The sequence below is a fragment of the Scylla paramamosain genome, chromosome 19, assembly GCF_035594125.1.
Source record: "Scylla paramamosain isolate STU-SP2022 chromosome 19, ASM3559412v1, whole genome shotgun sequence".
Classification (NCBI taxonomy): domain Eukaryota; kingdom Metazoa; phylum Arthropoda; class Malacostraca; order Decapoda; family Portunidae; genus Scylla; species Scylla paramamosain.
In genome coordinates, this window is record NC_087169.1 from 2,570,215 (window position 1) to 2,585,000 (window position 14,786).

The 14,786-nt window shown below is 43.6% G+C and overlaps 1 protein-coding gene across 1 annotated transcript in view; it reads right to left on the reverse strand.

Annotated features, from left to right (window-relative positions):
- Positions 1-28: 28 nt before the first annotated feature.
- LOC135110010 (cytosolic Fe-S cluster assembly factor Nubp1 homolog) overlaps positions 29-14,786 on the reverse strand; it is a 17,755-nt gene continuing 2,997 nt past the window's right edge. The window contains 9 exon segments of the mRNA XM_064022002.1: positions 29-199; positions 2,376-2,530; positions 2,532-2,561; positions 2,947-3,057; positions 3,768-3,805; positions 4,219-4,309; positions 8,142-8,243; positions 10,452-10,585; positions 14,391-14,516. Coding sequence (XP_063878072.1) covers positions 181-199; positions 2,376-2,530; positions 2,532-2,561; positions 2,947-3,057; positions 3,768-3,805; positions 4,219-4,309; positions 8,142-8,243; positions 10,452-10,585; positions 14,391-14,516 — 806 coding nt within the window. The 3' untranslated portion in view covers positions 29-180.

Here is a 14,786-nt window from a genome sequence, read left to right on the forward strand (position 1 = left end):
TGCCACAATTTGTAAAGAAAATACTGACTGATGTTAATAATATGGATTTAAGAAGTAAATGTAAAATAAACCTCTGCATGAATAACAAGACTTTTCTATAGAATGTGTTGGTTAGTGTGGTGATGACTGCTGCTGCTGCTGCTGCTACCGCTGCAGGTCAAGTGGCTTCTTGGGACTGCATCACAGTACTCCTTGATTTCTGAAATAAACATTGAATCATTACTACAGTGTTTAGTGCATCCACTGAAATTCCATCTACTTATGCATCAGTCTGACATTCTCCAAGAGAGGCAGCCAAGACATCTATGTAACCCTACAAGCAATGCCTTAAGGCCAACTGAAATCATTCTAACTGGGAAAAGTAAGATGTAAAGGGAGCAGGTATCCATTTATTAATTCTTCAAATCTTTTGTTCATTTCTTGTTCCTAAATAAATATCAGCTTGGCAATGGAGAAGTAATGAAAGTGAAAAGTGTTAAAAGGAAAGGGTAACATACATATCTATTCTACATTCATAATCACAAAACCTCTCAGATTTCAAACAAGAGTTCACTGCTTCACCTGCACAAAAAGTAATACAGGTGAGTGGGAGGGAAGACCAGCGAGACTTAGTGATAAAACATGGCCTTGTGCTGATTATTTAGGAAGAGACCAGAGATTAGCACACAAGAAATTAACCAAGAGGACAAAGAATATATGATTACATGAGCAGGGAAAATGGAGGATGGTGATGTGCAACAATGAAGGGAAAAAAAACCACATGTTTAGAAAGATGTATCATCTCTTCAACATTTCAAACCACTTCTATTTTACATTGCTCCTCTATTTACACTTTATCTCATTTTCCTTGACATTGTGTATGGTTCTTGTGACTACCTGCCTCATGTGAAATCATATGAAATCCTACCATCAGGGTCAAGTCTGCAGCCATTCTACTTCATTGAGTCTGGAGTCTGGACTCTGTCTGGTATAAATACCACCTCAAAAGTGCCTGCTATCTCCTCTGTGAACAAGCCAGCAGTAGGGTGTTGGGAAGTCCCACTGTAGGCAGTGCCTGGCTGAGGACTTAAGGCAGCATCACACAAGGCAAATTTCTGCAAGCATGCTGCCTGTTTTGCTGGTGAGACCAGCGACACAGCAAGTTTGGCATCACACAGGGACTGGGCTGTTATGTTGACATCTTGTAATAAATCTTTTGCTCTATTTGGCAGCTCATATAGGCTGTGCAGCACTGCCTCTACAAGCCGTGGCTGCACCCTGCTGGCCATGGTCAGTCACTCTGGGCCCCAGGGTTGAGGTGGCAACAGCGCAAGTAGGTCCTACAGCCAACATGGTGCCTAGATCCACTATAGCTCAATTAATGTGTCGAGCTTTCACACTCCAGCAAAACTTAGTGCGGGTCTCCTTCACAAAACATTGTTTATCTCCCCAGCTGCAGTTGTCAAATAAGCACTGTAAGTAATTTCACAAGCACACACTGGCACATATACTTCATTTTTATAAGTTTTATAGTTGACAGTTTTACTCAAAGTACCACAATATATTTTTATTTAACATGTACAGCTTGTAGTACAGTGGTCATTTAATTTCAAATACTCCCAGCAAGTCTGGTATCACAGCCATATGCCATTCTTCCTGACAGCTCAGTTTGCCCAGCTGGCAGCAAAAATGGGCAGCATACTGGGGGAAATTTGCCCTGTGTGACACTGCCTTTAGTGTGATTAGCTGCACATACTAATATGATGCCAACCCCTACATGCTTAATGTGGGATAAGCTGGCTACAAGATTAGCCAGTCAAGATGTTTGCATGAACTAAATTCATATAATATTCTCCACAATTGTGCAAACAATTGGCACAGCATGAATGAGAGACCACTGACACAGAACACTGATTAGATTGAGTGGAGAGCATATGTAAATAGAAAATGAGACACGAGCCTGTAGGACTCTGTCTGTGGCTTGTCTGCACCTGATCTGCTCAGCTGAATGTCTCAGGCACAGGGGGCAGGGGAGGGGATGGGCCGTCATGGTGTGGTGAGGGGCAAACAAGAGGCGGTGGTGTCAGGCTCTTGTGCTGACAAACTTGAGTAAGCCTTTGCAAATGTCCCTTATGTTGGGGTAGGAGGAGGGATCCATCCTCTTCCCATTAGAGACTCAGGCACCAAGGTGAATTTGAAATTAACCTTAGGCAATGTTTTTGTGCAGTGTGTGTGTGTGTGTGTGTGTGTGTGTGTACACACACACACACACACACACACACACACACACACACACACACACACACACAGTCTTTACTACCTCCTTTGTGGGGGTGGTGGCCTGGAACAAAGATTGAATTCCAGATAAAGAATCTTCCATTTAAAACAACACTTACTGTTTGCAATGTCTTTGTATGCCTGAGTGACAGCAGCATCTGGCTCGTGTCGGAATGTTGGTGCCTTCATCACATGCCTGGGCCACCCGGGGGTCCAGCGGCAGCTGGCCAAGCAGTGGCATCTCAGTATCCTCTGCCAGCTGGGGGTCACATCCCAGTAGTGGCAGGGAAGACGGCCGTCTTGGTCTGAAATTCATGGTGCATCAAGATAAGACAAGCCTGACATACTCCTCTTAAGATGGCTTACCTAATACAAGATTTGCAAGATTTCTTATTGAAAAATTTTTGTTTCATCCTGGCAGAAAAATTGTGTAATTTTTTTTTTGTTCTGTTAATTTCATTTAAACTGGTTGACTTTTGTATTGCCAAAAATCTTCCATTGATAAGAAAGGTGTGGTCTGTCGCCATCAATCTTGTCCCTTTACACAACACACATGAATTCCCACCTAGCCAAGAGGTGGTCTTGGTTGCAAGGAGTCTATGATTGCTGCTGGATCCCAGCTACATCACCACCACTCTTTGCTGCTGACACACAAATGAACAGGTGAGAGGCACCACACATCTCACTCACCTTACACTTGGGGCACACAAAGGTGGTCATGTTCTCCACCAGGCCAATGATGGGAATGTTCACTTTCCTGCAGAATGTGATTTCCTTCCTCACATCCAGCAGAGCCACTTCCTGGTGAGGGAAACAAGTCACATGAAGGGAAGGTACAACTCCGCCTTCCTAACCAAAGAAACTGACATTAACGCCAGAGTCAGAGTCAAGCACTACTTTGTGCATATGAACTGAGTATGTGGACTGCTATCATTGTAGACAGAAAGGGGAACTGCATCAAGCTCAAAGATGAAGGAATTGTGTCAAGCTTGAGCTCAGCCCCAACACAGATGACCAGCATGTGGAGAGAACACTGCATGCTTTTATGAAAGTCAACTAACATTTATGCTTACTTTTAAAATTCCCACATGATAATGATGGAGGTCTTTAAGTGGTATAAGGAAAATCACAAGTGTGAAAGAAAATCCTGAAAGTCAGTAATGAGGACAGGTCAAGAAACAACAGGCTCAAACCCAATAAAGTTAGATTTGAAAGAGAGATACAAAGAAATTGGTTATCAAGTAGTGATAGATGAAAGAAACAGGCTTAGTAAAAAGGTTATTAGTGCTGAGTCATTAAGGACAAGTAAAGACAAATTTCTGGATGAGGAGGATAGGTAGAAATGGAAGGGTATATTTCATACAGGGACTGCCATGTGTGGGCTTCTTGTAGCTTCCCTCATCTCATGTTGTTATATTCTAAGCAATCCCACATCAAACACTATTAATTCTTCCCTCACACTTTCTCCACTGTACTCATTTCAAACCTCACATCAATATATTCAGTCTTACATCCACAGCTACATGCTTAAACACTACCTCGTCAATCACTTCAACATTAAAAACTACATTACTCTCCTGTCACCCAACATCTTTATACACTTACATTTCTTAAAGTACACAAGATACATGAAATAAAAGAAATGAAAAAAACCTCACGATGATAATTCTTGATTCCACATAAAACTTAACGGACTGACAAAATCAGCAACGCTTCTCCTTTGACCATTTCCCTGGAGTGAGTGCAGGGTTGGTGTCATGTACAAGTCTCCTCCAGTTAACCATTTCTGTCCCTTTCATGTTCCTCTGTTCCTCCTATCCTTTGCTGTTCTACCACAATCTCATCCCTCCATCTCACTCTGTCTTCCCCTCAGTGGCTTTCTCCAGGCTCCTTTAATTGGCTTCTGGTCTCCTCTTCTTACAAAACCAAAGACACTAGAGGTGACCTATTTCTACTACTTACCATCTTTCTTGGGTCCCTTCCAGATGACAGCGTCGTCTGCACTGTTGAGCAGGAATCCAACGGACATGACAGCCAGATTGTCAGACACATACTGAAAGGGTACACTGTCTTGTCATATATAAAGGATTTATCTGAAGTGTCTGTCATATACAAATGATCTATCTAAAGAGTACCTGTTATATACAAATGATTTAGTTGAAGAGTGTGTGCCAACAAATTATTTATGTGAAGTATTTATCCATCATATACAAATAATTATCTGAATCAAATAAAAAATAAATATAAATAAATAAAAAATAAATGAAAATAGAAAGCAGAGTTTCTTCCCAGAGTAACAAGGTAGGTAATACTTAATGTGAGGGATAATTAAGAAGAAAAAAAAAAAAAATTTTAACTACTGTAACTCTGTGGGCTGAAGTACAAGAATGCTTAAATAATAATAATAATAATAATAATAATAATAATAATAATAAACGGTTTATTATTTGGGCAGTTGACAAACTGAAAATGTACATAGGGGATGGGGAAAACTTAACATTAATCCTAAAGGTAAGTCTAATCTAGGAGGGAAATACTATCGATTGATGGCTCGCACCATGGTGGGAATCGCACTGAGTCTGTACCGGTCCGTGCGCGGCGCCTTCAGGGGCGTTATTTTGTTGTGGTGTCTGGTGGCACGGACAGGGCGAGGCGCGTCGGGCGGCAGCATGTTTCTGAGACGCGGATGATGCATTAGTCCCCTCCCAAACTTCTCCAGAGCTTCTCGGTGCCTGGTGGATATTCTGGACAGACTCAGGGTGGTCAGGGCTTCTTCATAGGTGGTGTATGCAGGGCCAAGGATGACCCTGCACGCCCTTTTCTGCACACTCTCTAGCTGTAGCTCTTGAGTGTGTGTGAGGGAGGAGGACCACGCTGGGGAGGCGTACATGAGTTTGGGGAGGATGAAGGTAAGGTACACCCCCCTTAACTCATCTGTCGGCGTCCCCAGCGACCTGAGTCTGCGCAGCATGTACAGCCTGTAGGTAGCTGATCTCACGGTGCTGGCGACATGCTGCTTCCAGGTCAGCTGGTCGTCCACCGTGACTCCGAGAAGCTTGGCACATTGGACCACCTGGAGGGGGTGAGGGCCCACTGTGAGCCGGGGAGGGGGCACTGGTACAGAGGAGGTACAGAAATGCATCACCACAGTTTTGCTGTGGTTGATGGTCATCCTGCTCTCCTCTGTCCACGTCTGCAGTCGCTCCAGAATTGCTTGCAGTGGTGAGTAGTCCGGGTTCTTGGTGGAAACTGGGACGCCCACGGTGCAGTCGTCCACATACTTCCAGCGAGGGGGGGTGTCGGTGAGGGCGTCGTTGATGAGGAGGAGGAAGCATAGAGGACCCATCTTGGTCCCCTGGGGGACTCCACATGTCAGCTGTTGGAAATTAGAGACAGAGCCCTGATAGCGAACGGCCTGATGTCTCCCTGTGAGGAAGTCGGCTAGCCACGCTATCAGATTAGGAGGGAGACCCAGACTTACTGCCTTGCTGATGACAACAGTGTGATCAACAAGATCAAAGGCTTTTTTGAAGTCCACAAAAGCAACAGCTAGAGAGGTGTTTCGCTTGTCCAGGTGGCTGTGGATGAATTCAAAGAAGCTGGTCAGGTAATGTGAGGTGGAGGTGGCTTTAATATTTCCGAATTGTCTGATATCCATGGTGTTACAAATTTTGGTGTATGCCCAGTCATATACAAAATCTTCACAAATAAGGCTAGGGATGGGGGTGATAGAGACTGGCCTGAGGTCATTGAGTGACTGAGGACTGGAAGTTTTGGGGATGGGTGTGACGTAAGATGTCTTCCAGTCCGTAGGGCAAGAGTGTTGGGAGAGTGAGGCGTTTATTATGGAGCATAGCGGTGTTGCTAGCTCTACAGCAAATTCCTTGTAAATTTTTATAGGAAGGTCAGTGGGTGTGGTGGATCTTGGTTTAAATTTAAGTATTCTCTTAAAAACATCCATCGCCTGGACAGTGTGTGGAGGGGAGGGAGCGGGCAGATAGGCAGGAAGCGGAGTGGTGTGGAGGGGAGGAAAGGTTTGACAGATAGCAGCAAAGTGATTGTTCATCTCCTGAGCCACGAGATTAGCAGGAAGGTGTGAGGTGCAAGGAAGAGATGAAGTGTGCTTTTGTAAGCCACACAAAGCTTTGATCTTAGCGTACCACTGTCTGTTGTTGGTCAGCTTGAGGTGGTGTATCTTGTCTCGGTAATAGCTTGCCTTTGCATTCTTAATCTCCCTGATTACTCTGTTTCTTAGTTTCCTGTAAAGGACCGGGCAGGAGTGGAACGCCCAGGTCCGCTGACGCATGAGTCTTTTAATGCGGGGTGTCATCCAGGGAGCATCAGACGGGTGCGTTGTGACGCTCTTGGCTGGGAAGTAGTGGTGGAAGGCTGCTGTGGTAGTGGCGACGTAATTTTGCCATTTTACGTGGACGTCCTCCTCATCCAGCACCTCGGTCCACGGGTGTTGTGTCACCCACTGCCCAAACTCCCTCATGGCTGAGTCAGGCATGGGGCGGTGGGTCCTGGTGACAGCTGACCGGGGGGTCGAGGTGGTGGGTGTGAGTGACCACAGTATGGAGAGGTGGGTGCTCCGTCCCATGGGAGGCAGCGGCTTGGGTGGCGAGTACTGCTGGCCCAGGTCTGTGAGTATAAGGTTGAGGATGGCTTGCTGGTGGGTGGGGAAGTCCACGACCTGGGTGAGGTGGAGCTGGTGTAGGATATCGTTGATATCTAATCTGTTAAAGTCCCCACAGATGACCAGCTTGGCAGCAGGATACCTCACCCTCAGGGCATCAGCAGTGTTGATGATGTGAGCGGTGAGCAACTGTGCAGTGGCGGCTCGAGGGGGGTGGTAGACGACGCAGACTATGATGGAGGCCGTGTTGCTGGGATGGGAGGGGGGCGTGACTCTCACCCACAGGGCCTCCACACCGGCAGGAATATCGACAGGGAGGTGTGAGGGGCTGAGGGCAGAGCGGCAGAAAACGGCCACTCCCCCCCCCCTGCGCCCTGACCTGAGGTGATGGTAGAGCCGGTAGTCCTGCATCGTGCACACCTCAGGAACAATCTGCCACGCCTCAGTAACCGCCACAATGTCCGCACAAGTAGATCTCACCGTCACAATCACTTCGTCCATCTTGTTGGCCAGAGACGTTGCATTAAATAAGAGGAGTGAGGGAAGACTATACCACATTCTCGGCACCTCAAAGTGTTTGTATTCCCTCTTCTCCACCCTGCGGTCGTCTCTGGCACTGGAGGTCACTACCTTGATGGGACGCACCACACTTTTGCCTCCTCTCGATCCTCGGTTTCGAAATAGTTTTAGGGACTTAAGGTACTGTATCACGTTGGGTGGCGGGTACCCAGATCCTCGTCTACGACGCATGAGACAGCATTTCTGGTGCACAACTACAGGGAAAAATAACGGGAGCATTTTGTTCACACCACAGAATACTATTGGGAAAACTCTAACCTGGTTTAAGAAATTTATAAAAAGGGGGGAAAAAAAAAGGAAACAGCATTTCTGGTTCACAACTACAGGGAAATAACAGGAGCATTTGTTCACACCACAGTGTACTATTGGGAAAACTCTAACCTGGTTTAAGAAATTTATAAGAAGGGAAAAAAAGGAAAAAGGAAAACTGGGAAACTATTTTGACATGATGGAAGTGTTAAATCTTCAAGTAAAAAAAAATAAAACAAAATAAATAAATAAAAAAAATAAATAAATAAAAAGGACTGACTGACACACACACACACACACACACACACACAAACACACACACACACACTTTTACACTAATACCATTGAAGCTTATCCCAGGTTATCAGATTTTCCTCAACAGTACAAAACCTAACATAGGAACCTGGAAGTTGCCACCTACCACAGGGGACCAGCCAGCACCTGAAGAGTGGACCTTCTCCTCTGCTGTCCCCAACACCCGCGGCTGAGACGGCCCACAGATGTCAATGTCAAGGAACCCCACCTGCCAGGGAGACAATGGAGGGGCAATGTTACCACAGGAAGGATGACCGGGAAGACTGAACAACTCACACGATCCTTATACAGGGTGTCCTTGAGTTACACTTGTCCACTTGTTGAGTGACATGCAGGATGTATTGTTAGTATGAAGCTGTTGACAAGTAAGATCATTGTATTTAATGCATTGGGAAGAATAATAATGCAATGTGGCAAAGGTATGGCTATATTGGAAGTGAGTGAGCCATAAGTAGCTGCATTTTCTATTGTACTTTTGTTAAGGTGATCTGTTTTCTGTTTCATCAGATGAGAAGCAATGAGACAAGCAGCAGCACTGGCTGTGCTTCAGTGCAGTTTTGCCAGTGTTACTGCAGTTAAAAGACATTTGTGGGTGACATTACAACAGTGGTGAGCTCTGTTCCTGGGCTGCATCATAAACATTATTTTGGCGTGTCAGAACCATCCTAAGTAAGCAGTGAACCTGACACACACTTCCTTCCTCAGTCTATTGCCACATGATGAAGCATCCCTTCACTACACTCACCAGTTCACTAATTCTTTGTATGGTTTTAACTTTTATTTCATTTAGAAAAAGACTGTTTGGTGCAGTATGTGTGTGTGGTGTACTATAAAAAGTAAGTGAGCATATTGGAGGGCATGCTGCTACCCCCACTGTAAGTGTACTACTGGAAAAAAAAAAAAAAAAAAAAAAAATAATAATTATATATATATATATATATATATATATATATATATATATATATATATATATATATATATATATATATATATATATATATATATATATATATATATATATATATAAAATTTAAAAAATGAGCAAAGCAAAATGCACGTAATTATGAAATGGGTGAAGTGAAGATTGCCATGAACTGAGGACTCCCTGTGTTGGCCCATATTCAGGAACCCTGGTCTCACCACTACTACTTTCCAAGGCCACAAAGATGATAAGCTGGGTTCTCAAGAGTGGTTTTCCTATTAGTAGATTTGTTAATCTGTCACTTGAACCATAAAGACACACTTAAAAACCTGTATCGCTCCAAGCAGAGCTCTTGGAAAGTAGTGGGGCACACAAATATTTAAGAATATAGTTCATGAGTCAAGGTCAACTCACTTCACTGCTAACTAACTGTTTCATTTAGTTTTTTTTTGGTATTTTTTTATTTATTTATTTATTTTTTTTTTTTTTAACTAACTTACCACTTGTAATAAATTTTAATGCTTTATTTTTACAGTCAATGAATATTTATTTTTTTGGGTAGTTTTCTAGTTTTACTTTTTATGTCAGTCACTTACAATGTCTAAACTACATTTTATACAGATGTATTCTTATTTACATACAAACATGTGTTCAGTGTTTGATGCACAGCCATGCAACACTCAATAAAAAGTTCTCTCTCAATCTGTCATGATGCTCAGTACAGTGGGCAGCTAACCTCACTGACACCAGAGAGCATCACTGCACTGCTCACTAAGCAAAGGAGGGCTGCGTTCAGACCTGTCCCGTCCCACAAGAGGCTCTGACCAAAGGAGAAGAAGAAGAAGAAGAAGAAGAAGAAGAGAGAGAGAGAGAGAGAGAGAGAGAGAGAGAGAGAGAGAGAGAGAGAGAGAGAGAGAGAGAGAGAGAGAGAGAGAGAGAGAGAGAGAGAGAGAGAGAGAGAGAGAGAGAGAGAGAGAGAGAGAGAGACTAAAGGTGCCAGTCCCTAAAAGGAACAAAAATATCCAAAATCAATTGGAGAGATCTCTTTAAGCCTCCCTCTTGAGAGATTTCAAGTCACAGGCAAGAGGGAATGCAGCAGCAAGCAGGAGTTTGAGTTTACAATTAACAGTTACTACAGTATATCCATGGGTTACTGCATTTCATCACTTTCACCATCCTACATTTCAATTCCTCTCTTACAAAGCACAGCAAATCTTTGATACACTAATTCTTCTCGCTGTCCACTCTGCTCACACCACAGGCATCCCTTCAGTAACTCATTTCTACTGTTTCAATCCTACTTCAATAACTTTTCATCTATATTCAATAAAATAAATAAATAATAGCAACCACTCTGCACTAAATAAATTTCAAAACTAACACCAGCTCACATCCTGATCACTCAACTAATCAGCACTAAACATGAGACACCGTCAGTGTGACACAAACAACAGTGAGTGGAAGGGTGACATGGAGTGTGGCAGTGCAGCTCACCTCCTTGGAGTCATCGAGGGCCAAGGTAAGGCCCAGCATGGCACTCACAGTGGACTTGCCCAAGCCTCCCTTGCCAGACAGCACCAGCACCTTGTTCTTGACGGATGCCAGGCGCTCCCTCACCACCACCAGGTCTGTGCACCATATGCCATCATTATGATTTTTTATTTTTACTTTCATTTTATTTATTTATTTTTCTATACAAGAGGGGCACTGGCCAAGGGCAACAAAAAGAGCAAAGGAGAAAGTCTATTGATGTGTCAGTCCCAAAAGAAGTGTCAAAAATGTCATCCAATATTGGAGGATGTGTCATGAAGCCTCCCTCTTGAAAGAGCTCAAGTCATAGGAAAGAGTAAATACAGAAGTAGGGAGTTCCTGATTTTACCAGAGAAAGTGATTAATTATTTAGAATACTAGTTAACTCTTACATTAGAGAGGTGGACAGAATAGGGGTGAGAGAAAGAAGAAAGTCTAGTGCTGCGAGGCCATGGGAGGAGGGGAGGCATACAGTTAGCAAGATCAGAAGAGCAGTCAGTGTGAAAAATGTGGTAGAGGATAGCAAGAGATGCAATAATGTGCCAATGAGAGAGAGGCTGAAGACAGTCAGTTAGGGGTGAGTAGTTGATAAGATGAAATGCTTTTGACACTAAACAAAAATTAGCAACTGTTGTGTATTGAAGCATCTCACTCATGTTATCAGTAAGGTGTACTGAAGCATTTCATCAGATGTATCAGTGAAGCGTTTCACCAAAGGGGTTCAGAACCTCCTGGCCAGACACGAACCTTACACAGGGGAGTGAATACCTTTGTAGGCAAGACTTGAGTGGGAGTAAAAACAGTGAGCACTTACTCTCTTCCACCTCACACAGTCCCTCCACACTAAAGCAACCAAGGCATAGTACATTTCATGGCTATAAATCAAATAAAAACTAATATACATACTAGTTAAGCTTGCAATAAAACCTGTGCAAAGACCAAGCATAAGATATCACAGGAAATCATTGCCAAACAGCTTTTTTTCATCCAAGTCTCTTAGTACTGGTATAACAAGAAGCAATGGATGTGATACAGAGTGTTGTAGGACAGCCTGAGGATAGGTAAAAAGAGTGGTTTGGTGCCCCAGGAGTGTTGCATGAACATGTCTGATACACCCAGTGAGCCAACTTACTTATGGCATACACAAAGATATGAAATAAAAAGTTTGTCCAGCAATCCAGCCGTCTATAAGTGTGTGATGCCCACTCCTAAAAACTTCCCCCACAGGACAAGAATGGCAGTGTCCATTGATTCCTGTCCTTGAATGCTCTAATCCTCACCTTATCTCCCCTCCCACACTCCAGCAAGACAGAGCTCTCCACAGCAAGGCTTCCATACATCAAGTCCACAGGCTGACTCATACCAGGTACAGCATCAGGACTCACTTCAAAACTTTCTACACTAAGCAAGACTCACCATTTTCTACAGTAGGCAAGGTTTCAACAACAAAATTCAAATCATAAAACATCCAGACAGAGGAGAGCCACAGGAAGGTGAAAGTAAAGCATAAAGAAGTATGTATGAGTGAGTGAGACAGTTGCCAGTGAGGACAGAAGCCTTCAAACAGCCTTGAGGGAGTGACTGGGTGGAGGGAGGTGGAGACTCTTCTGCCGTGGCTGCCCCTCCTGCAGGATGCGCTTATGATGCAGTTAACTTTAAGTGAATGCAGGAACAGAAATACACTAGAGAGGAAAAAAAAGAGATGAGAAAGACTGAGAAACAAATGGAACACAAACCATAAAGAGAAATGAAAAGAAAAAATACAAGAGTAAAATAAGAAACAAACAAAAGAAAGAAGGAGAAATATATTAGCAGGACAGAGGCACCAGTACAGGACACACACTGCACATAACAAAGCTGCCATTACAGATTACACCCAACATTACACTCAACATGGGCAGCTGAGTTCCTGGAAACTAGACACACTAATCTTATAACACTTCCACCAATCAAACCCAACTCAGCCATCACTCATAAGAACAAAAGAACACAAGGGAAACGGCAGGAAGCCATCAGGCCTACAAGTGGGAGTCCCTGTACGAAACATACCTACCTATTTCCACCATTCTCATCAAAAAATTTGTCTAATCTTTTAAAACTTGCTATTTGATTCATCCACTACTCTATCTAATAACCAATTTCTTCCTATCACTTTTCACTGATCATTCTCATCTATACATTTGTCTAATCTTGTTTCATAGCTCCCTAATGACTCAGCACTAACAACCTGGTCACAGATTCTATTCCATCTGTTCACCACTCTATTGAGAACTTATTTCTTCCTCACTGTTTAAAAGCAGCATTAATGTACACAATTCTTTGCCTCAAGCCCCAGGTGTGTGTGTGTGTGTGTGTGTTGTTGAGGGTCTGGCCAAGGGTAACAGAAACTAAAGGCGTCAGATCCTGAAGGAGACAGTGAAAGCAGTCCAAAATTACCTGGAGAAATGTCTTGAAGCTTCACTCCCTCTCAAAGAAGTTAAAGTCACAGACAGGAGTAAATACAGAAGAAACAGGGAGTTCCAGAATTTACCAGTGAAGCTTGCCAGTGTGAGTCCAAAGTGAGGCAGAGGACATGTTCACTGCTGTACAACTTTTCCACTGGTCATCTACACAACTTTTTAAACAATTTCTTGAATAATTGTGTAGCTTAAAAACAATATAACGTGCTATTCTTTGTCTACTTTCTGTGCATCCAGTAAGCAGTTTTCTCGTGCTCTGAATGTTAACAAGGGACAGTCAATACATTGGAAGTGTTCCCAACATAGCACCTGTCACTATGTTACTGGGTACACCCTGAAAAGTTTTGTTCATGATACAACACAAATTTGCAACTTCATAATCAACTTTGAAAGCCTACACGGTAATAATGCAATTAAAAAAGTAAGTGAAGGAAGGAATAACTTCCTACCATTACCAAAAAGATCAAGCTACTGTTCACTTTCAACTAGTGACAACAGTGTGGACAACATGAAGGATATCAAGAATATCAAGCCAGGTAAACTCTGGAACTCCCTACCTGCTTCTGTATTTCCTCTTTTGACTTGAATTATTTCAAAATGGAAGTTTTAAGATGGTTCAAATTTTGGATGATCCTTTTTTGAGTGTACTCTATAAGGACTAGCACCTTGAGTGAGCCTTTCTATAACTTTTGCTGCCCTATGCCAGTGCCCCTCTTACATGAAAGAAAAAAATGAGGGAAAAAATAATCTGCATCATAAAGGCAATCCTTGAGTGTGATGACTAAGCAGGGCAAAGCAGAGACCAGTGGTGGGAAAGTTCATGTTGAGGCCAAGTAAGCATGGCACACTCTCATATCTCACTCCTGGTGGCATGACTCTGGCCTCTGGCACAAATAAACAATCTTTCTGACAAGCAGACGTCCACTAGGGGATGACGGGACTAAGAGAATGAATGATGTGTCTATGGATGTGCGTTGCTTTGTCAGGGACATCTCATGTGGAATTGCTGGTTTGGTATATAGATAAAAATAGACAGATGTATTAGATGTATGTTAAGACAAGTGTTGGGTCTTGGTGTGAATGTGTGGGGCCAGCTGTACTATGACTTAGCTCCTGGTGTAGTAGGCGGGTCCATGAGACTGTCCCTCTCCACCAGGGGAAGACAGCTCAAAGAGTGTGAATGATGTGTGTTTGTGAATGTGTGGTGCTTTGTCTGTGCCAACCCGTGTCACTGCTGGCCTGCTAAATGGATGCAGAGATAGATATTTATTCTTAACATATGGCCATACATACTTCCCCCCTCAGTGTTAGTACTCACATTCTTGGCAAAGGTTCCTAGGATATCCTCAATGTCTCTCTTGAACTTCCTCTCCATGTCCCTCATGAACTACTCCATCTGGGAGAATGGCTTCCGCCAAAAGGGGCCACGGTGGATCAGCCTCACCTGGCTCGGGTGAACCATGGGAAGCACCAAGGCCCTCCTGCTGCCGGGCTGGGTCGGTGCCGCCCTCACCTGGGGAGCTGCTCGTCCCACTATGAGGAAAGACACCATGGCTGCTGCTGCTGCTGCCTGCCGATGGGGAGGACAGCTGTTACGGTTACATTATACTGCCACACCTCTGGGAAGATGCTCCTTACCTAAACATTACAAGAGCACACAACTTTTTTGGTCTAAAGGGTAACTTTTCTTGTTCCCTACTTGAAAGAGTGGAAGTTGGTTGGTTGGATGTATCTACTGGTACACAAGCTCACCAACCCACAACTCTACCCAGTCACCAACACGTTTAACATGCCTACGAAAGATACAATTGTACAACTTGAAAAAAATGAAATAAAATAA